Source organism: Myotis daubentonii, chromosome 8, assembly GCF_963259705.1.
Source record: "Myotis daubentonii chromosome 8, mMyoDau2.1, whole genome shotgun sequence".
In the NCBI taxonomy this organism is placed as follows: Eukaryota; Metazoa; Chordata; class Mammalia; order Chiroptera; family Vespertilionidae; genus Myotis; species Myotis daubentonii.
Window position 1 is genome coordinate 90,417,077 of NC_081847.1, and position 23,110 is coordinate 90,440,186.

The 23,110-nt window shown below is 46.5% G+C and overlaps 2 protein-coding genes across 5 annotated transcripts in view; one reads left to right on the forward strand and one right to left on the reverse strand.

Moving 5' to 3' along the window:
* The window catches only part of MEP1B (meprin A subunit beta), a 495,370-nt gene that overhangs the window by 325,625 nt on the left and 146,635 nt on the right, over nt 1–23,110 (reverse strand). The gene's annotated exons all lie outside the window — the stretch shown is intronic.
* GAREM1 (GRB2 associated regulator of MAPK1 subtype 1) overlaps nt 1–23,110 on the forward strand; it is a 156,715-nt gene that overhangs the window by 44,733 nt on the left and 88,872 nt on the right. For 2 of the 4 annotated variants that reach the window (XM_059707393.1, XM_059707394.1), the window contains exon 2: nt 12,650–12,790. The exons of 1 other annotated variant lie outside the window; for it this stretch is intronic. In XM_059707393.1, coding sequence (XP_059563376.1) covers nt 12,650–12,790 — 141 coding nt within the window. Of the gene's footprint in view, nt 1–12,649; nt 12,791–23,110 lie in introns of those variants that run through there. One more of the 4 variants, XM_059707398.1, reaches the window with a different exon arrangement.

The following is a 23,110-nucleotide window of genomic DNA, read 5'->3' on the forward strand; positions in this document are numbered from 1 at the left end:
AATAGTCATCCGTTTTCTAGGTGAGCACCTTTGGGGTCGTGGTCTCCACTGATTGGTCAGTGTCAGGGCAGGAGGTCTTCGTCATTGCAGCAGGTCCTGGTGTCGCCCACCTGGTTTTGCTGCTTTTCTGGGCCTGGAGCTAAAATACAACTAAGGCCCAGATGTTATCTCCAGGGAGGCGACCGTCTGTTCCTGCTGTAAGTGGCCAGTTTGTTCAGCTGTCTCAGTTTCCCTATTCCTCTTGCCCTGGCTCACTGGCCTGTCTCACTACCTAACAAGTGGAGTCATCAGATATCCATCTGAGTCAGTGGAAGCAGAGAGCTGGGACGAAAGCGGCAGGTCCTAGGGAATATGCCTGGGCACTGGCCTTGCCTGCTCTGCCTTCTCATCGCGGGGCGTCCAGAGGAGCCCGGGACGATGCCTGCCTGCTTCTGTGGCTCTCCGTTGTTCTTGGTCTCTGCATGCCTTCATGCTGTGAACATCTCACACCGTGTGGTGAATACACAGATCACATTAGCCAAGTGTATCGTCTTACATGCACCGTCCCACTCTGGGGGACACACCAGATGCATCGCACTTACTGAGAGAGGAATGTCTGTATCCTGGCTTTTACCGGATCGCCAATGAGTATTTATCTTATGTAAATATTTGCCCCTTCTCTCACCTGCCAGTAATGTGATTCCGTGCTATGTGCCAGGGATTTACTGAATTGTGACTGTTTGTGGAAATACTGATACTGCTGTTGCTCACCTGTTTTTCTAAAATTACTTGGCATAGAATTCTTATCTTTTAAATATTAGGTACAGTCCAGTATTTCTGAAATTTCAGATTCAAGTTCAGTAGGCATACTTGTGTTTCACACAGCAAGAATCTATTATCGACTATAGAAAAAGAGTCCTTTTGTCCCAGGGCTCATTGAAAAGAGGTAATAATATATCCCTAATCTCTCTCTCTCTCTTTTAAGCATCTTTCTCTCGTTTCATTTATTCCTTTTTGCTTAGATTTCACCATGAAGTTCTTTGACTTCATTACCACTTAGTGCTTTGTCGAAATTAGTCTTTACTCCTCTCTATTCTTGTTGGGATTTCACAGTAAACCACAAAACATAAAAACACAACAACTCTTCACTTGCGTAGAACCCAAGATTATAGAGTATGTGTCGAAAAAGGGTTCTTAGGGTAAATTTGTGGATGTTTGTTAAAGGTAGTAAGAAATCAATAGAAAATACTTGGGGAGAAAGGGGCCTTTTCTAAATATTCTGCTTTCCTTGAGCCCTTAATGTTGAATGAAACTTGAGTGTCTAATTTATACTTAAACTTATTTGTGAATAGTCACCAATTTGTACCCAAGATTGTTCATTTACAAAGCACTTCTTATACCCCTACTCTGTGCTCAACATCTCGTGGAACTCAGACAGATCAGAAAAAGAGATGATATTAGGCCCAAAAAATTGAGGATCCAGTAGGCAAGACAGGGTTCTTGCCTTTTACGCACTCAAAGTAGATAGGTGCTGGGGATCTAAATACCTCCTCAGCATTTGTGTTATCACCTGAAACTTTTAATACTTTCAGTCACTGAAGGAATTGGCAGCAGATATTTGGCTTAATTTAAAGTCAGAATATTTTCTAAAATAAAATATTCTTTCTGATTAGGTTGGCTTATTATTATTATTATTATTATTATTATTATTATTATTGAGTCTGCTCCAAAGAATGAAGTTGATTCCTTTAAATTATTACCCTTTTTCAGGAAACTGGGAGCTCCTAATTATGGTTACACTAGAATTTCTGTGGTGAGGGTTCATGGCCAAAGTGAGATCCTAGCAGAGGTGAGGAGAGTCAGCTGCTGGGTCTTCCTTCTTAGTGATCATGGTCAAAGGGATGCATAATCCGCAGGCTGTGGAGTGGCCTTTCCTTTCTATGGGGCTCACCCTGTGACGTCACTGAGGTGCTTAATGCTGGTAATACATTCTCTTGTTAATAATAAATTCTAGGAAAGTTGTTTCATCTGTGTTCCTCATGATTTTTTTTTTGCCATTAATATAAAAACACTATTGTTCTCTGTACAGTATGAGGGATACTTGATATTTCCTCATTTAGAATCATGCACCTAACTTGATTTCATAAATAACTTAGAGCCAAAGCTCATAATATATGTGAATGTAACTCCAAATGTGAGTTAACATAGAACTCTTCTCTGTAATTAGGTACACGTAAAGAGTTCTATTAAATGTGTGACAAGATTTTTTTTAAAATGAATTTTGAGTAATATTCAGGTCGTTATGGAGTACATTTGAGCTAGCAAAAGTAATTCAGCCTTCACAATTCCAAACTAGTTAGGAAGCTTGAAAGGAATTATCAGAAGCATAATATTCATGAATGCTGCGTCCTGTAAACCATGTGGAATTATTTTAAGGTAAAAACAAACAAAAAAACATTAGATACCAGACATTGTTCCGATTTTACAGGCTTAAATGGTACGTACTTCCTTAGATGGGCACCTTTCATGAAATTGGTTTTTAAAAAATCAAAACCAAAAATTATTTTCTGTTTTGAACCTCATTTACATATTTTGGTTAAATATTGCAGACACTGCAATTCTTACTTTATTCCAATACTCCTGCATTAATTTAGACTTGAGTTTAGCTTCAAATCACAGAGACCACAGCTGATAAGGAACTTGTATTCACAATATGCAAAAACCCCTTACAACTCAACAATAAAGCCAAATAACCAATTTTCAAATTGGGCAAAGGGTTTGAATAAACACTTTTCCAAAAAGTACGAATGACCGATAAGCTCATAAAAAGATGCACAACATGCAAATCACATTCACAGTGAGGCACACTTCACACCCATGAAGATGACAATAATTAAAAAGATGGATAGCAAGTGTTGGAGAGTGTGCGGAAATTGGAACTTGCATTCATTGCTGGTGGGACTGTAACATGGTGCAGCCAATTTGGCAAGCAGCCTGGAGTTCTGAAAAAATTAAATTTAGAGTTACCATATGACTCAGCAGTTCCACCCCTTTCAAAAGAAATGAAAACATATGTCCACACAAGAACGTGTACATACATGTTCCTTTCAGCAGTACTCAGTAATTGCCCACACTGTAAATAGCCGAAATGTTTAGCATCCTAAAACACAGTCTATCTATACAGTCAGATATTATTTGGCCATAAAAAGGAATGAAGTACTGATTCACACTACCACATAAATGAACCTTGAAACATTATACGAAGTAGAAGAAGGCAGACACGAAAGGTCACATATTTTATAATTTTATTTATACAAAATGTCCAGAATAGAGAAATGTATAGATACAGAAACCAGAGTGGTTGCCTAAGCTTGGGGTGAGTAGTAGGAATGACTGGTAATAGGCATGAGGTTTCTTTTGGGGTGATAGAAATGGCCTGTCGCCCAGCCGGTGTGGCTCAGTGTCAGCTCATGTACCAGGAGGTCACAGTTGGATTCCTGGTCAGGGAGCATGCCCAGGTTGTGGGCTTGATCCCCAGTAGGGGGCGTGCAGAAGGCAGCCGATCAATGATTCTCTCATCATTGATGTTTCTATTTCTCTCTCCCTTCCACTGTCTGAAATCAATAAAAACATATTTTTTTAAGAAGAAAGAAATGTTCTATAATTAGGTTCTAGTGATGATTGCAGAACATTAGGACTTTACTAAAACCTTTGAATTGTCTACTTCAGTCAGTAAACTTTCTGGTAAGATTCTTTAAAACCACATGTTGGAAGTTGCACGTACTACTTGCACTACATCCCATTGTCCATATCTGAGTCACGTTGTTATTGTACCTAATCGCTGAGTGTTCTGTATTCTGGACACCATGCTTCCAGCTAATAGAAGGGAACTCTTACTCAGGACGAGGAGTGAGAATTGATGGACATCCAGGAGTCTGCCACTTCCTAGTGAAAGGTGAATCATAATAAAAAATCTGCTGGGAGTTATTATGGTCATAATATTCTAGATGAAAAGATTCCTATTCGCCTGAAATATTAACCTTTTAAAAAAAAAACAAAAAAACAAGTTTCTGTAGAAAGAAAGGTCTTGGAAAATAGAATTGCTCTTATTTTTTATTGCAACATAGAAGACAAAAAAGGAGGAAAATAACTTTAATTTCACCTGAGAGTTAAATGTATCGATTGTGGGAGCTAAACGGGGAAATGGCCATGTTGAATGATCATCAATGGGTGACTGGCCCTGTTTGGGAAAGAGGACAAGAAAAGTCACCGACTTCCAAGAATACCACGGTCTAATTTGAGAAAGATAATGTATATGTATAAATGTTACATAACGGGCCCTGGCCGGTTTGGCTCATTGGGATAGAGCGTCAGCCTGGAGACTGAAGGGTCCCAGGTTTGAATCCTGTTATTGACACCATCCAATGAAGGTCTTTGCAGAACTAAAAATAATTAAAAATAAATAAGCAAATAAATGGTTCCATAGTCAGATAATTTATCATTCCTACAAAATGAAAGAAAAAAAAAGCAGACACACACTATGCAAGTTTCGTAGCTTGAGAGAACCCTGTGACTGAGGCGTGTGCGGACTGTCATGGTCATAACACTTGCTCTGCGGCTCACACTTCTAAGGACTTGCTTGGGTCGCGTCCCGCTCCCGTGCCACGCCAGGTGCAAGAACGAGTCACCTGGTGGGTGACGCCTCGCCAGGGCCCTGCTCTTGACGCCCCAGTTGTACTCTGCACCCCGGCTCACATCGGGACGCCCGAGGACATTTCAGAACATGCAGGGGCCTGGGTCCCAGCCTGGAGTTCCCCATGTCTCGGGTCTCGCCTGGGACCACCCCACCCCCACCCCCAATCCCCACCAGCTGCCCCGTCCGAGCTTGTACAAGTCCACCAGTGATTACAGTGAACACGCAGGCAGGCGGGGCCAGAGCCACTGTTTTCCTCGGGACTGCAGGCTCCCCCCAGCCCCTCACCCCAGGATGATCAGCCTTGAAGGAAGGTGGGACTTAAGATGCCAGGTGTGTTCTCAGGGTTAGAACTGGACAGTAGTTACCGGCCAGCAGTGCTGTTGTCTGTAGTGCCCCCTCCCCACCCACTCCCACCCTCTCTCTGCACCCGAGATGTGTCAGTGTCATGGAGTGACCGCGCCTGGAAATGGACTCTCTGCCGAAGTAGATGAATATAGACATGCAGGTGTGTGCACGGCGTTGGAGGGCCTGTTGTTCAGCGTTTAGAACCGGGGACTGTGATAGGTGAGCTTTAGGAGGCCAAGTTACTCACGTGTCTCCTAGATGTAGGACACTCACTTTCCATTGCCTTCCTGACCTCTGTGCCAGGGCTTTCTCTCTCTACCTTATTCGCGTCCTGAGGAGCGCTGTCACCCCGTGTCTTCAGGCGCCTTCATGTGATCGATGCCTGTGTCGGATCCTTTCTCTTCAGTCCTACACTTTCTTACGACACCCCAAGCATTAGGCTAAACTCAATTTCTTTTCTTATCCCGAGAGCATTTTTTCTCATTGAAATTTTGTTTTCCGTTCCCCTGAATTCAAAATTATTAGCTGTGCTTTAATGATTTCCTGTGGCATATTCTTCCTGGTCACTCTTTAATTTCTCCCTGTTCTAATTAGTCCGTTGGTAATTAGCTGTTCCTTTCAGGGTTTTCCTCTCCTGCTAATGCTTCCTTTTGGGAACACATTACTGCTTTTTCATTGCAGACAACAGTGTAATTTCGTGATTTCAGGGTTGCTCTTTGGCCGTCTTAGAGCCGTTGGCTATGACATCATCTCTTCGCCTCCTTACCTCCTTCCCCTTACATAACCTTTCTTTACTCGCCATGCCATCTGGATTGTGGTTCTTTGGAACACAGAAACATAATCATAGTGCCATGTTCTATTCTCCCAGCAAGTACTTCGTGTTTGTTTGGGAGATGTTGAAACAGCTAGGGCCGCATGCCCTGAAAATATTCGAGGATGCTAATTAAATAGCATTTGAGTAGATCCCTCAGTCTCTGGGCTGAAATGTAGCTAAAACAATGAGAAGAGTGTTTAGTTCTAGCTGCCTGTGCACAGTCAAGGTCAGTTGTATTTGTGAAGAGGACGTAGGAAGAGTAGCCTCTGTCACCACACCTTTGCGGTCATTGTAACCTGTTGCTGGTGCTGAAGGTTATGCACAGCTGTCTCAGTTAAGGTGGTCTAACTACTGAAACCAAAAAGGAAAACTACAGCACCTCCTGGGCGGAGGGTCCCAGCCCAAGTGACTCTCTCTCGGCACAGCTGGGTGTGGTCGGCACGGCAGGCGGTCTGTCCCCTGTGGATTCAGTAAGGGACCCAGCAGCTGGGTGTGGTCAGCATGGCAGGCGGTCTGTCCCCTGTGGATTCAGTAAGGGACCCAGCAGCTGGCAGCGAGCTGTTGGCAGCTTGTTCCCAGGTCGTCCTGGGAGTCGACGTGCAGCCCTGGGCTGAGGAGAGAGCAAGGAGGCTGTGGGCAGCCTTCGTGGGCAAGGCCAGGACAGGAAGTGGGAAGTGTCATTTCTGCTCATCCCCCCTTGGTGAGCACTGGGCAGCGTGGCCCCCTGCGTGGTGAGGGGCCTCGGGAAGGAAAGGACTCCTGTCTGGTGGCCAGCCGCTGCCGTGAAGTATTTTATAACATGTTTGCGTTGTACGAGAAGAGCGGTGGTTGGAGTGTGTAGCTCACCAGGATGCCTGTCTATATGGAAAGGAGCGGAAGGTCAAGCAAGCAAGCACATAATGAAAATTAAGCATCTCTATTTATTTGCAGTGAGGAGGTACAAGCAAAATGTTACCACTGCACCAGCTTTCCTTTTCACATTGGTAACATAAAGCAATGCGCAGCCGTTAAATGAGATTTGTAGTAAGTAGAACACACAACATGTGTCCATTGTTGATTTTATGTCCATAACAGAGAGAATCCCATCTGACAGCATTGGTGATCTTGAATATCTCTGTCCTTCACCCAGTAACCGTGGTTCTCAAACTTGATAAATATAGAGACAAGGAAAGTTTTAAAAAGGGAAAAAATTGCGTGTAATTCCCACCGTGTTGTTATTTTTGTTATAGTGTCATTTATAAATATATAAATATCGCCCGACCAGTGTGGTTCACTGGTTGAGTGTCCACTCATGAATCAGGAGGTCGCAGCTCAATTCCTGGTCAGGGCACATGCCCAGGTTGTGGGCTTGATCCCCAGTAGGGAGTGTGCAGGAGGCAGCCTATCCATGATTCTCTCTCAGCAATGTTTCTATCTCTCTCCCTTCCTCTTTGAAATCAATAAAAATATATTTTAAAAATGTATATGTATATAAAATTAAAAAGCTAGGCTCAGTTCCTCATGCTCATAGCCTAAAAGAAATTTATAAATTTATCATAGAAAATAAGCAAAGTTACACAGTCAGTGCAGTTTCAATGTAAAATGTTAAGGGTTCATACCAGGAAGATATTCATGAAGGTGATAGTTGAGTTGGTCTTTCAAGAATGAGTAGGATAAGCAATGAGTAAGTAGGGATTGGGAAATAAAGGCTTAGGCAAATGAAAGAAAGTGAGGGGGGGTGGCAAATAAGTGAGAGAGGCCTGTATGTGGAACAGAGAATGTGTTTTGGGGGCTCTACTGGGTGGTATGGGGACTGTGATCATGGACCCTTTGGAACTAGATCATGGAGCCCTTATGTATTGGACAAGGAATCAAGGTCTCATTTTGTGTGAATGGGAACCCGTGAAGGCAGGTGAGAAGAAAAGGAAGAAGAAGATGTGCAGTGCTACATGTACATCAATTGGAAGAGGGAAGAACAGGGGGTTGAAAGCGCAGCCCAGAGGTCGGATCCGTGAGAGCAGGTACTTGGTTTACTGCTGGTCTCCTTTTTAAGAAGTGTTTGTTGGATGAGTCTGTGGTGCCCGAATGAATGGCAAGGGCCATCCAGGTAGAAATGTGTAGACGACAAAGGCTGGGCTCGGAGCTCAGAATAGAAGTTAGCAGCTGGTAGCATGGATTTGGGAGTTGTCCATAACTGATTGAATCCTTGAGAGGCATATGAGATTGTAAAGGAGAGAGAGAAGGTGAGCAGACTCAGCGTAGAACTTTGACGAACTCCTACAGTTACAGCCAGTGTAAAGGGGTGGAAACTGAGAGAAGGTAACAAGGAGAGATCAGAAGGGTGAATTAGGAGATCGTATTGTCCCAGCAGCCAAACATGTTGCACCTGTGCATGCCCAGGCACTATGTATTTATTTAAAAATTTGAGATTGAGTCTTCTGTTTTTATCTTCATCTGAGGACATGCGAGAGAGAAGGGTGGGGGAGAAAGAGAGAGAAACATCGATATGACTGAGAATTGACAGGCAACCTTTGGGTGCACAGGACATCACAACCAGCTACGTCGCTCCAGCGGGACTTGATTCTTCTTTTTTAAAGCAGACTTGGATGGATTCATAGAGTTTAGTTCTAGTAGCATTAAAAATGATTTTAACAGCTGTGTAAGACTTAATGTTGAAGAGGTCAAGTTCAAACTAGACAAGTGAAGTATATCCCAGAAGCATGTTGGATGTGGAGAAATTTCAGGATGGCGTTGCCATATTTTGGAATCCTATATAATAAAAGCCTAATATGCTAAGTGTCTGGTCGTCTGGTGACCAGTTGACTGTTCAACCAATCGAAACATAATATGCTAATGATATGCTAAGGCCGCTCAACGGTGCACTGACCATCGGGGTAGACAGTCGACCGGTCATTCAGTCGCTATGACATGCACTGACCACAAGGGGGCAGGCGCTCTGACTGGTAAATTAGCTTGCTGCTGGGGTCCGGCCCCTTCGGGACTGAGCAAGATGGGCCAGACACGCCATGGAGCCCTGCTGCAGTCTCTCCCTGGCTGGCCAACCTCCCGCGTCCCTCCCTGACCAGCCAGCCCCCAATCGGTGGATCAGGACTGGGCGAGACAGGGTTGGACACGCCCAGGAGCCCTTCCACGCAGTTCCTCCCCGGCCCAATTGTCCACCGGTGGGGTCCCTTGGCCTGGCCTGCGCCCTCACAATCCAGGACCCCTCTGGGGGATGTCAGAGAGCTGGTTTCGGCCCAATCCCGCAGGCCACTCCTCTCGGGAGGACACCAGACGCAGGGCTCATGCCTGGTGAGTGCTGCTACAGCAGTGCTAGCCTCTCCTGATCAGGATAGATGGGCACGAGCCCGGGGCAGGCGCAGTGGGGCCGGGATAAGCGGGAGCGGCAGGTAGGAGCTGCAGGGGCGTCGGGCTGTGGGTTTTGGCCCCATCCCTGCAGGCACCCCCCGCCCCCCGCCCTGTGCATGAATTTGTGCACTGGGCCTCTACTTTAACACATAATTCTTTTAGACCTACTAATGCTACATCATTAAGCTAAATATATAAGTTTAGTATGTTATACATAGCAGTTAAGCAACGGGCTAATTATATCACAAAAATTGTTTACTTTATGAATTCATATGTAATTTCTCTATTAGTGGCCTCCCCTGGGATATTTTAAGTGATTATATTAAGTTTTATTTCTAGACAATTTTTGTGAAACTATTTTTTGCGTAAAGCAGGCACATGGTTCAGTTGTTTAAAGAAATTAAAAAGGCGCAAGCTCAAAAATAGGGCTGGTTTCTTACTACTTTATGGCTTCGAAGATCATTCTGAATCCTCTTGGTAGCGTTGATAGCATCAGCTAGCAGTAGGATTTAACATTACATTTTCATTTCGATTAACTTGACTGCAATTGTGCCTTCGCTGCCTCTGCAGAGCCCACTGTGGAATAAAATTAAAACAGTTTTTACGATGTAACAGTTTAGTTGCAGAAAATGGCATTTTTCTTTTTCCCCCAAATGGCACTGTGGTTTCTCCTTCCTCCCACTCATCTTTCCCAGCACCACCAGGTGAATTTTCCTGACGTGGTTCTCGTATCCAACACGCTCCAGTGGCTCCTGTTGCCTTCCTCTCCTCGAAGACCCTCTCATCCATCAGAGGACCAGCCCCAATGCTTTGCATCCCTGTGAACATGGCCTTGATCGTCTCTGCTAAAGCCCCATCTCCACTCCTGATTTCCTCTTCCTCTGCATAGCACTCATCCTGCCCTGCCTTTCATGAAATTACACGGGGATGCATCTCACCAGTGAGAATGCTGATTTCTGGAATGCAGGCCCCCAGTCGTTATATCTGGCCCACTCCTCCGTTGCTTTGTGTATAAAAGAGACTCAGGAAGTGTTTTTTGCTCATCAGAGTGTACACATTAAGTATCTCCCCTTCTTTGTCTATTACGATATCTCAAAGCTGCTTTTTAAAGGCAAAAATAAGTAGACAAATGTTTGCTGGGTAAGATGACAAACTTGTGAATTGCTCTTCTTTCTCCTGATCCTCTCACCCTTTACCCGCAGCCCCTCTCATTCCCTAACTGACCCATAATCCCAACATTCTCGTTGACGGTACTGTCTCCTTCCTGTGGGATAGTGGGCGTCCTAGGGCAGGGACCTCGGTCGTGTTTTCCGACGTGTGTCCCCAGTGTTGCAACGGTGCTTGTCATGCTGGCTGAGGGAACCGAAGGCCAGTGTTCCCTGTTTCCTGGATTTTTGGTGGTTTTCAAGGCGACTAACAGTGTGGTGTTGGACGAGCAGGAGAGAGATGTGGAGAGAGAGAGAGAGACCCTGAAGTCAGTTTCTGCCCCTTGGCTGTGCCGCTCTAGGCAAGTTTCTTGACTGCTCGGAAAATCCTTTCCTCGCCTGTAAAAGGATGACCTGACCTCAATTACAGTGTTTATAAACAGGACAACCTTCAGGGGGGGAAATCTCACAAGAAATAAAATCGATAGCTGATGTGTCCTAGTCACCTAACATCCCATGACAGAGTGGTGCTCCCCAGGGTCCCTGGCTGTCCCCAGGCGTCTTTAAGCCTCTGGGAAGCAGGGCCTGTTGTCCCTTCTCCTGGGAGAAGAGAGGTGCCTGCCCAGGACCACACAGTGTTGGCACAGAACCTGGCTAGACCAGGAATGCCTGGCTCTGAAGCCCGTGTCTGTAACTCCCAACTGCCCTGTATGTGCCCTCCCCTCTGCCCTTCAGTGGGGGAGTACTGAGGGGACTATATTATGGGCAGTGCTTCTAGAGCTTTCGTTCCTGCCCTCATATGCTCAAGAGATGCCGAGGGCTGCTGAGTACCACTGGCCTTCCCAGACGGTGTCTTTATGAACCTGGTCTCCCAAAGAGTGAGGGGCAGGGGAGTCTGGTTTGGAAATATGCCCCCCACAATGGGACCCTCCCCCTCCTGCTCAGGTACCTCCACTTTCAGCACCCCCCCCATAAAAGCGTTAACTCTTTGCCTTTTCAGCAACAAAGATAGCATATTCTTGCAGTAAGACTGTATTAAAAATTATGGCCTTATTAATTTGGGAACAAACTTGACTGCTTATGGTTGTGATAACCAAGTTGATCGTTACAGCTTTCTCTACTTAATTGAAAAATTGCTGCAACTTTTAAGGACTTTTGAGGTGTTGATAAGTGCCCTTTTGAAACATACACTTAAATCACCAATAACTTTTCATTATTGAAATATAGTAATAACATCAAAAATAAGGCAGGCTGGTGGTTTCCTGTATAAAAGAATTCGCCTTTTCAGCTATTTTTTTCGAGCATTGAAAATTACTAAGCGGGGTTCATGGGATCATTCCTGCGTCTAGAAAACTAACTTTTCCATTTCAGGGAGCGGATTTCTCTTTTGAAATAGTCTGTCATTGGTTCATAGTCTAAAAGTGTACATCAGAATTATTAAGATGAAAAATCATGTTATGTGTATGCTACAGACTTCCCTGTTTTTAATTGATTGGGATGTTCGGTAGGAGGCCAGAGAGGACTGGCAAGCATACCCAATTGAAAATAGAAATAGACTTGTATTTTCAAGCGGCATTTGAGCAAAGAGACAGACAGGCTAGTCCTTCCTGTTGGCAGCCATGTCCTGTCGTGTGTAAGAGCAGAAGCTTCGGAATCAGTCTGCCCAGGCCCGAGTCTGCTCTTGTCCACTTACCCCACCTGTGGCTTAGACCTGTCGCTTACCACCTGAGCACTGAGTTCTTCCCCACCCGCCAGGAAGGGATCATACCTCCCTCATCATTACTGTATTACATGGCATAATAGATGCACAGCATCCAGGTATTACATAACATAAGCACTTCATCTTTGTTTTATAATCGTTGGAATATAATTATTTAGATAAAATGAGACATGTGAAGATCTCTTTGTAAATAATTTAGAAACATTTTTGTGGAATCTTGAGTGACATTATCAACATGGCATGGAATGCTATATATATATTTCAGAGAGGAAGGGAGAGGTATCGATCAAAACATCAATGATGGAGAGAATCATTGATCGGCTGCCTCCTGCACGCCCCACTCTGGGGATCCAGCCCGCGCAACCCAGGCAGGTGCCCTGACCGGGAATTGAACCGTGGCCTCCTGGTTCATAGGTCACTCTCAACCACTGAGCCACTTGGAGTGCTTTTTTTATTGCTAATTCTTAAGTGAACGCTTTCTTCTCTGGGGATGAACTGCCAACTTGTGCACTAGTGAAGTTCTAACGAATGACATTTCATTGCAGAGGACGGAGTGAGCCCCTGCTAACTCCAGGTTTCTTGTGTGGGATTCTGTCTTCTAGGAGAATGCATCGAAGGGCTGCGGGAGAACGACTACCTGCTGATCCACTCCTGCCGCCAGTGGACCACCATCACCGCCCACAGCCTGGAGGAGGGGCACTACGTCATTGGGCCAAAGATAGAGATCCCGGTGCACTACGCGGGTAAGACTCCGCGCCCGGCAGGAAGAGGGAAGGAAGGGGCCTGCAATATGCTCATGCAAACTTTTCTCCACGGCGAGAAAACGGGAATTGTCTATAAACTAGAGCAGTGGTTCTCAACCTTCTGGCCCTTTCAGTACAGTTCCTCATGTTGTGGTGACCCCCAACCATAAAATTATTTTCGTTGCTACTTCATAACTGTAATGTTGCTACTGTTATGAATCGTCATGTAAATATCTGATAAGCAGGATGGTCTTAGACGACCCCTGTGAAAGGGTCGTTCGACCGCCAAAGGGGTCGCGACCCACAGGTTGAGAACCACTGAACTAGAGGGTATGTGACAGAAGAGAAGAAGCAGCAAGCACTTTCTTGTGGCTGTTGGATCGGCCATTGAACACGTGGTTGTGCTGGTACTGTTTGGAGCTTAGGCTACATCTGGTGGCCTGAATATACTTACGTAAATGCAGTTTTTAAAAAAGACTTTTGTTACTCTGTAAGTCCTCTGGTACATACAGTTAATTATATAAAGGACCTTGACTTTCCTCTCCTTTCTTTGTTTTGTTTTGTTTTTTGGCTATTCGTGTTTTTTTAAGGTCTGTAGCAGGACCCTTAAGTCAGTTAGCTGTCAATCGTGTAGCCTTAGGCTGCGTGACGTTGTTGAGTGAAGTCGCTCAGTACCAGGGAGTGTTCCCTTTGGAAAAGGCCCTGCTGTGTTTCTTCCCAAGGCCTAGAAGAGCGGCGAGTGGTACGTGTTCAATAAGTACTTATTGAATGAATGAATGAATGAATGAATGAATGAATGCTGTGGTCCCCTTTTGTATCCCTAGAAATCTTTAATTGCCAGAATGGCCGAGGAATCATTCAGCTTCTCAAAAGTCCTTATTCCAAAGAAAAAACTGTGAGAAAGCACTTCTGTGGCCTGGAATCTTGTCCTCTGGATTCTATTTCTTAGCCACAGGAGTCGCCTTTTGAGAAAAAGGAGTCAGGCTCAGGTGCGGGGGGCACTGCTACTGCGAGGTTGGGACCAGGCCAGAGGGGCTGAGAGTGAGCCTGCCGTGCAGGCTGCGGTCCCTCCACGAGTGGGTCCCCGGCTGGTGAGACCCAGGCGGGTTCTAGTCTAGCAGGCTCCAAGGGGTGGGTCCTGTCTTTTGTGGAAAACAACAAAGGAAGACATCAAATGATGCTCCATCAGCATACAGCTTTACCGCATCGGTTGTGTGGGTTTTTGTTCTTAGTAGACAGAGTGTTCGTTTTTCTCCCAAAGGCAAGTTTCCTTCGCTCGTTTCCGCCAATGTGTTCAGAGGCTCCGGGCTGCCACCCACCGGGACTTGTTGCCGGAGGGTGCCGATGACACCTGCTGTCCCCGTGGCCTCCTGATGTGCTCACTGTGTCCCCTTCATGTGGCACACGTCTCAGTCTCGCCCAGTTACTGTTCCCTGCTGTTCCCTACTGTCACCACTCACCAGCTGGACTATACCTTCCCAATGAGACCAATTCCAAAAGCTCTGTGAATCCGTTGGCGGTGTGCACAAAAGATGTGATTCTTTACGGCTCCAGGCGCTCGATCCAGCATCTTGAACTAGGCCGCCCACTGGAATCGTCAGGGGAGCTTAGAATGCCCGAGGCCCAGGCCCCATCTCCAGCGGGTCTGATTTCGTTGGTCTCGAGTGTGGGCTGGGCATCGGGATTTTAAAAGCTCCTTCTGCGGTGATACTATGCAGCCATGGGCGGGGCTGCCTTTTCTGGAGTGGGCATTCGCTCTGTCAGATGGTAAGATTGCCCCGAACACCTGCAAGTATTTGCAAATGTCGTACTGTTACGAACGTTTGTTTAAAAAATCAACGGACCTTCAGCTTCCACTGGGAAGAAGAGATGGCATGTGTAGCCGCATACTCCTCATCTGTGAGGAGGACGATGGGACCGAGCAGGCAGTGTGTTGCGAGTGATACATTTTTTTAAGTAAAATTGAAGTGTCGAGACTAACAGGAAACATGAGCATAAGCTCCATCACTTTACCTGAAAAGGAGAGAAAACATTTTTAATCAGGAAGAAAAACTTGAAACAAGACTGTCTTAGTTCAGGCTCCGATGACAACATACCATAGACAGGATGGACTAGAAACAACAGGAGTGTTTTTCTCTCGGTTCTGGAGTCTGGGGAGCCCAAGATCAAGGCACCAGCACATCTGGAAAGCCCAGTTCCTGGCCTGCAGATGGTCGTTTTCTCGCTGTGCCCTCGTGTGGTGGAGAGAGACTGATCCTTTCTCTTATGTCTCTCTTCGAAGGGCACTAATCCCACTCGTGAGGGTTCCATCCTCAGGATCTAGTAACACTCCAGTGCTCCACCTCCAAATGCCATCACATTGGGGATGTGGGCATCAACATCTCATTTTAGGGGGACACTAACAGGCATGCCATAGCAAGGACCATATGGTTTAGGAGACATTTGATAAGATCATTTCAAAAGACATACTCGGGTATATTTTTTTCAAAGAATTTGTGAATGACCAAGTCAGCCCTTTGAAGAAAGAGAGTGTAAAGTAAATTATGGAGACCAGAAATATCACTTACTAGAGGCCCAGTGCACGAATTCATGCACAGGTGGGGTCCCCAGAGCGGGGTGGGGAGCCAGGCCACAATCGGCCCTCCTAGTGGGCAGTGGGACGCCCTTGCCAGCCCGGGATCTGGATCCATCTCGCTGACATTTGCGTCAGTTGTCGGGAGCCACCTGGCTGCCGCTTTTATATCATTTCTTCCTTGCAGAGCATTAGGGAGGGGAAGTGATGGTGATGACCAAGGCCAACTTCCAGGAGGCTGGAGGCACTGGTCCGTTGGTGCCTGGCCTGTTCTCCGGAGAGTGGACCTGTAGGACTACTGAGGGAGGGAGTGACTGCCGCCAAGCTGGTGGGCTCCCAGGATGGGTCAGTCAGCTGAGCGGCACTCTCACTATGGGAACATACTGACCACCAGGGGGCAGCTCCTACGTTGAGCGTCTGCCCCCTGGTGGTCAGTGCGCATCATAGCGACCGGTCGACCAGTTAGTCAGTTGTTTGGTTGCTTAGGCTTATATATATATATACTAGGGGCCCGGTGCACGAAATTCGTGCACTGGGTGGGGGGGGGGGAGTGTCCCTCAGCCCAGCCTGCCCCCTCTCACATACTGGGAGCCCTCAGGTGTTGACCCCCATCACCCTCCAATCGCAGGATTGGCCCCTTGCCCAGGCCTGATGCCTCTGGCCTAGGCGTCCGGCCCGGGCAGCGGGGACCTGCAGTGGCAGCGGCCCCATGATCGTGGGCTTCGCTTTAGGCCCAGGCAAGGGACCCCTAGCTCCTGGGACTTCCAGCTTCGACCATGCCCAGCTTCCATCGCTGGCTCCACCCCTACTTCCTGCTATCACTGGCCAGGGCGGAAAAGGCGCCTGATTCTCCGATCATGGCTGGGGGGCAGGACAAAGGCGGCCCCAGGGCCGCCTTTGCCCTGCCCCCCAGCTCTTAGCTCCCCCCTGGGTTTCTGATCACTGTCAGTGGCAGGGGGCTTCTTCCTGCTTTCCCTTTCGCCTCCCTGCATTGTGCCTACATATGCAAATTAACCGCCATCTTGTTGGCAGTTAACTGCCAATCTTAGTTGTCAGTTAATTTGCATATAGCCCTGATTAGCCAATGAAAAGGGTAGCTCGTACGCCAATTACCACTTTTCTCTTTTATTAGTGTTGATATAGATGTCTCTCTGGTTAATTTAGTGCTGTCATTAAAATTAGAAGAAGCCCTTATTCAAGCATATTTTACTAATTTGCCAAAATTTCATCTAGGTTGTGCTTCATCTCTCTTTCTTTGGGGAAAACTAATAAATAATTAAAAATTAAGTTTAACAAAGCAATAAATCCCACCAGCTTTGTAATCAGCCTCATTGGGTTTCTGGTTCTGCCATTTACTCCCTGTATTACTTTGGGCATGTTGCTAAACTTCTGTAAACCTTGGTTTCCTCATCTGTCAAGTGGGGGTAACCCCAGGGCCTTTCTCCTAGGGTAGTTGTGAAGCCTAAAAGGGGTCACGCAAGTAAAACACCTTTCGGAGCAGTTATCACTGAGTAAGGGCTCCGGAAGTGTCCCTGGCGATGACTATGAAAATGATTCCAGAGGGGCACCTCTCTGTTTTGCACTGATTACAAGTTGAATTACTTTTCTGCTCATTAAAGCACGCTGAACACCGATACCCCTCAAAGTCGTCTTGGCTGCTGCTGTTTTTGTTAAACTCTTTATTTTGAGGTTGCAATAGTAGAGTATATTCCCTTAGACCTTTTACCTAGTTTTACACATTTTTAAAATCATTGTTTCGTGTTTGTCTTATTCTTTTCCTCTTGTCCTCCCCTTCTTTCTCTCTTTCCACACACACACATTTATTTTTTCTGACTCATTTGAGAGTAGGCAGCCTACACCCCCTAATACTTCACTGTGTTTTTCCTAAGAACACGGATATTCTCTTATGTAACCACAGTGCTGTTAGCAGATTCAGGACATTTAATACTTTCGTCTACAGTCCGTGCGCCAGTTTTGTCAGGTGCCCCCAAAATGACCGCGATTGCCTTCTTCCCTCCAGGTCAGCATCCAGTCTGGGGCCACTTGCTGTCCTTCCCTGTCGCGTCCCTTCAGGCCCCTTCAGTGGAACAGCCTTCCTTGTGTGCATGACATGTTTGAGGAACACAGGCAAAGGCCGGGCATGTGATAGAACAGCCCCTCGTGTGGACTTGCGAGGCCCCTGGTGATAGATCGAGGTTCCATATTTTGTTTCAATCTCTGTGTGCGTGAGGGCTCCTCCTCAGAGCGTCACATCTGAGGTGTGGATGTCCCTTTGTCCCTTCCTGGCGACCTTCATTTGATCACTTGGTTAAGATGTTGCCTGATTTCTCTGCTGTATTAATCCTGTTCACTTTGTGATTCCTGGAACATTTGAAGGAAACACTCTTAGAGATTCTGTAAGTGTGCATCCTGTTCCTTCTCCTGCTCCTCCTCCTCACGCCTGGGGCAGCTGTTCATGTCTCCTGTCTGATCCCGTTTTCACCGTGAAGGTGGGGAAACGGTGTGTTTCTCACTTAACCCCACCATCCCTTCTCACATGTGTTAGCTGTTATTCTCCTGTTCGGAAGAGCTTTTTCTTCTTCTGCGTTTATATATTCAGTTATCATTACCAACATGGTGTCAGGGTTTCTCCATTCACTGGGGTAGCATACATTCCTGTTTTGATTTATGTTGATGCTGGAATGGTCCCACTTTCAGCCATGTGGGTGCAAGCTGGCTTGTGGGTCTCTGTGACACGCCCCCTCCATTTTGTCCAAGCATGTCCTAGTTTCTGAAACAGGGTCAACCATTTTTTCCCGTCTGTCCACCGTCCAGTCAGGGCCACCGCACGGTCCTGTTGCAGGCAGCACCCTCCTGTGTGCTCTGTAGGTGGGGTCCCTGGGAATCGGGCAGAGCCCAGTGGGGCAGCCGTACGCAGCTCCGCTCACACTCATTCCGCAAAGTAGTAAACTCAGCATTTTTACAAAATCGCAACTCAGTGCTTTCCCCATCTTCTTTACCAGACATTCTCATGTGAAAAGACTGTCACAAAACTTCGAGAAAAAGATCAATGTGACTTGAAGTTTTTAACAGAATTGCACACTGATATGGTGGTGATCAGATCGCCTTATTATTAGATGTGCTTTGGGGGGGGAAATAAGACTTTCCTCCTTCTGGCAAAGTTTTTCGTTTTGGATAAAAGGAGTTTTCTTGGTAAAACAAACAGTTGATTCTGAGAGAGAGAATGTATTCAGTCAGCATCACGGATTTTGCTAACAGTGGAGAAGCCACTCAAGAAAAGTCGGCAGAGTGTATAGAAAAGTGATGCCTGCTTTCACCCAGGATTTATTTAAAAGGCATCGCAGATCAGTTTTAGGTGAACTTCTAACTTCTTGATGCTCCCCAAAGGGCAGTGTTTCCTGAGAAATGTGCAGTGCAGAAATCGGCATTTTTCTGCAGTCTGAGTACTCAGACCGGCTAAGTACTGCTTGGCACTTCATCAGACAGTTAATCCACCCTGCACCCCGCCCCCATGATCCTGATTTCTTAAACAACAATAACATCTGCTTTAAAAAATTTTAAACCTAATGCCACTGAATTATAGCAAGAGTTTGTAAAGACGAATGACTTTCATTTTGCAGTTCATATTTCTAGTCATCAGATTCCTTTCGTCTCTGCAGCTCAGAGTGGCCAGTCAAGCTACCCACGTTGGTTACCACTAAAGCTCATGGCTCAGGGTCCCTCTTTCCTGCTGCCCCCTTCTGGGGCCTTAAATGCAACTTAGTCCTTACAATTGGGCATTTTCTCCCCTTTAAAACTAATATAATCAGGCCCCACAAACACCGGGAGATGCCATTGCTTCTGGGATTTCATTTGCCCTTCGAAGCTCCAAGTTTCCAATCTATGAAATGGGGATTTGCCTTAGAAAATGCCATGAAGCCCTAGCTGGTTTGGCTCAGTGGACAGAGCGTCGGCCTGCAGACTGAGAGGTCCCAGGTTCGATTCTGGTCAAGGGCATGTACCTTGGTTGCGGGCACATCCCTGGTTGGGGGTGTGCAGGAGGCAGCTGATCGATGTTTCTAACTCTCTATCCCTCTCCCCTCCTCTCTGTGAAAAATCAATAAAATATGTTTTAAAAAAATAAAAGAAAGAAAATGCCATGAAGGTTCTCGGAGGCCTGAGCGGTGTGAATGGCTCTGCAGTGTGCCTGGCGCCGATGAGCCCTCAATAAACGCCACCTCCTTATGTGCCCCCTCCTGGGAACCAAATGGACCAGAAGGGGCGGCGCCGTGGACCCGTGGCCCGGCGGCGGGAGAAGCAGTGGAATTCATTCGGGCTGAGTGTATGAAATGTGCATCAGGGGAAGGAGTGCGTGCTGTCATCACGATGAACGGATTGATACCTGAACAGACGCATCCGAGATGAACCCCAGCCGCCGCGTTTGGCTTCTATTTTTAAGTTCTCATCTTCCTGCAAATCCGGTGAATCTATAACAAGCTCAGATGATCTCAGTCCTTTCTTCCCCGCGACATTATGTACAGAAATAAATGGCCGTGGAGCACGGGGGTGGGGAGGGTTGCTTATGAGTCCGCAAGGCCCTGACTCAGCACGCACCTGGCTTTCTGTCTGCAGAGCCTGTTGAAAAAACACACAAACAGCACCAGACATGTAGATGCGCTCGGTCTCTCGGGCAGAATTACCCTAATGCGGCATCTAACATAACCTTGAGTTGTAATTACCGAACAAAAGGAAATGTCGAAACAGGCTGATTTTATCCCCCTGGGTTGTGAGTTTAATTAGCATGAATCATCCGCTTGCGAAGTCACTCCGCGTGTTGAACAACACTCTGCGCGCTGTGACTATTACGTGGGATCGCGCGGACGTGATGAATGGACATCAAACCCTCTCTGAGGAAGTTCTCAAGTACAAGTACGGTTGCTCAGGAGCATCATCCCCACCAGTGTTGCCAGCCATGAATGTTAGATACCTGAGGACCGGTTTTCATACTGGAATCTTTCCGTCACGGTTAGCCCTAACTACATGGTATGTACTGCTTACTATGTCCTAGGCACTTTGGTTTCTGCGTGTAACTTTCACAACAATCCCATGAGGCAGGTCCTGTTAATACCTGCATTTTGCACAAGTACAAACTGAGGTTTAGAGATGGTACGCATACCGGAATATTACACAGCTGATCAGTGAGATTGGAACCCATGATCGGGTGTGCCTCCGGGCCCGCTCCCCCCACCACTGGTCCCCGGAAGGTGTTGGGAGTCACTTCCCACCCCAAGGCATCGAGCCACCCTGGAGACGAGAGAGCGGCTAGAATGAGCCAGTCCACCAAAGCTTTCACCTGGCTCCCCTTCCCCACACAGCCCTCGGGCATTAGGTACAGACATCTCTATCTCGGCTTTGCCACAGTGACAGGCCCTCCGCCTCCAGGTGACATTCCCATCGGAGTAAATTACAGGGAAGAACGCAAAGCCAAGCGGCGCCTTCAGGTCAGCGAGAGTGAAGGACGGGGGTGCACCCAGGAGGCCATCCTGGTGGTGATGGGCCTTTCAGGAGTGACTAAGGAAAGTGTGGTCCTCAGAAGGCACGCAGGGAACAGAAGGGAGGAAATTAGATTATTACGGGGGTTAAATGTGTGGGAGGTGGGACTGCATGCAGGATCAGCTAATTTTGTCAAGGTATGTTTAAGGCGGCGGTTCTCAACCTGGGGGTCGCGACCCCTTTGGGGGTCGAACGACCCTTTCACAGGGGTCGCCTAAGACCATCGGAAAGCACATATATAATTACATATTGTTTTTGTCACTCATCACTATGCTTTCATTATGTCCAATTTGTAACAATGAAATTGGGGGTCACCACAACATGAGGAACTGCGTTAAAGGGTCGTGGCGTTAGGAAGGTTGAGAACCACTGGTTTAAGGGAAGCCAAGAGACAGACGTAGGAGCTTCTAAATTTCATCTTTTCAGCAGAACCTGCCTAGTTTAGGAAGAATGATTCAGAAGAGAAAAGAGGAGGAACTGATTGCTATAATAGCTTGGTGTCTGGGAAATCGTCTTTGCCTTTTTTTTTCCCCCAAGAGAGACATTTGTGACTCTCTCCTACTCTACTTCCTGACTAAATGATATTCTTTTTTTAGCTGATTTAATATGGTGTTTGTGATTAAAGGGTAGGTGGTTGTATCTTTCACATTTGGGTATTCAGCCTGGTATTTAAACTCAAAATAAGGATAAAGAAATTAACCTTTGATAGAAGAATGACTTAAGCGTTGCTACCAACCTTTCTGGTCTCACTTCTAAATGCTTGAGAATAATCAAGGAAATTTGCATTTGATTGATATTCATGATGAGATGATATTAGGGAATTATTTTGATTTTGTTTACATGACACTAGTATGATGGTTATGAAGGAAAATACTTCTATTTTTTTAGGGGCACATACTGAATTATTTAGGGGAGAATTGTGATTAAAATTCATAAAATACTTAGCAAAAACCCCATAAAAATAGATGAATAATTGACAAGCTGGTAAAGTTGTTAAATCTAGGTGAAGAGTAGGAGGGTGTCCACATTCCCCTAATTTCCCAGATGTTAGAAAATTTTGATAATAAAAAGGGAAAAGTTGACCCTGACATAACAACCAGAGACACAGCTAATCGTATTGTGGAACTACAAATGGAGTTCTTACCAAACCACTCTGCCCCTTCCTTCGATCCTACTTATATTAGAGTCTTCAGTAATTTCTGGGAGAATGAAAGAGAGTTCTCCTTTCACTGTGTTGATTTGTTCTGGTGTGAAGTGTGTGTGGAAACCGTCAATGAAAGGTGAACTCAGAAAGACATGTTTCTGTTTCCATAGCGTGGCGGGACCCTCTAGCCATGGCTTCCTAGGGGGACTTGAGTACTCGCAGCTCTCTCTCTCTCTCTCTCTCTCTCTCTCTCTCTCTCTCTCTCTGTCTCTCTCTGTGTGTTGGGGGGGGGGGGAGAAATTTCCTTTTATTAATTTCCAGGGGCTCACCCTGTTGTTTATAGCGATTTAAATATAAAGGGGTAAAGAGAGGGGTGTGTGTGTGTACGTTTGGGGAGAAAGACATTTTATTAGTTTCTTTTTAAAATAAGAGCTTTGTGGGAGATATGGGAAGGGGGAACATGAGCAAATACCGTGGGAAGTTGTCGGGTGCCCTATTATGTGGCTTTTCTTGATCTAGAAACATTAGTAAAGTCTCTTTACTAAAAAAATCTGAGAATCCCTCGACGGCTCTTTTCACGTTTTGCCCTGCTGACTCTCAGAGCGCTGGCAAATCATCTGCCAGCAGGAAAGCTAGGACCAGAAAATAAAGCCAAACAGAAACTCTGGCCCCGCACAGGGCTGGTGCGTGGGGTTCAGAACCCCTGTCCACGCGCGTGTGGCAACTGAGTGGAAAGTTCTCGCGTAATGTCACCTGTGAGATCCTCTGATCGGCGTCAGGTGGCAAGTTTGGCCTGGCTCCCTGCGGCCACGCGGCTGATGGAGTGTGTGCAGCGTGGGCGGGGCTCGCTGACTCCATCGTTCAATTTCCGTCTTGAATGTGTGCCTCTCAGAGGTAGTGACCTTTTCAAAGGTTCCCTTTCAGCTTTTAGGAATCGCTCCGAGTTTGGGGGTTTATTTTTCCCTTTGCGGAAGGAAAGCGGACGGAGGAGTGCCTCCCAAAGCGGATTGCTGTGCTGGGCAAACCTCCTGCAGCCGCTCCCCTCGGCTTCTAAGACCTGGAACCACTGACC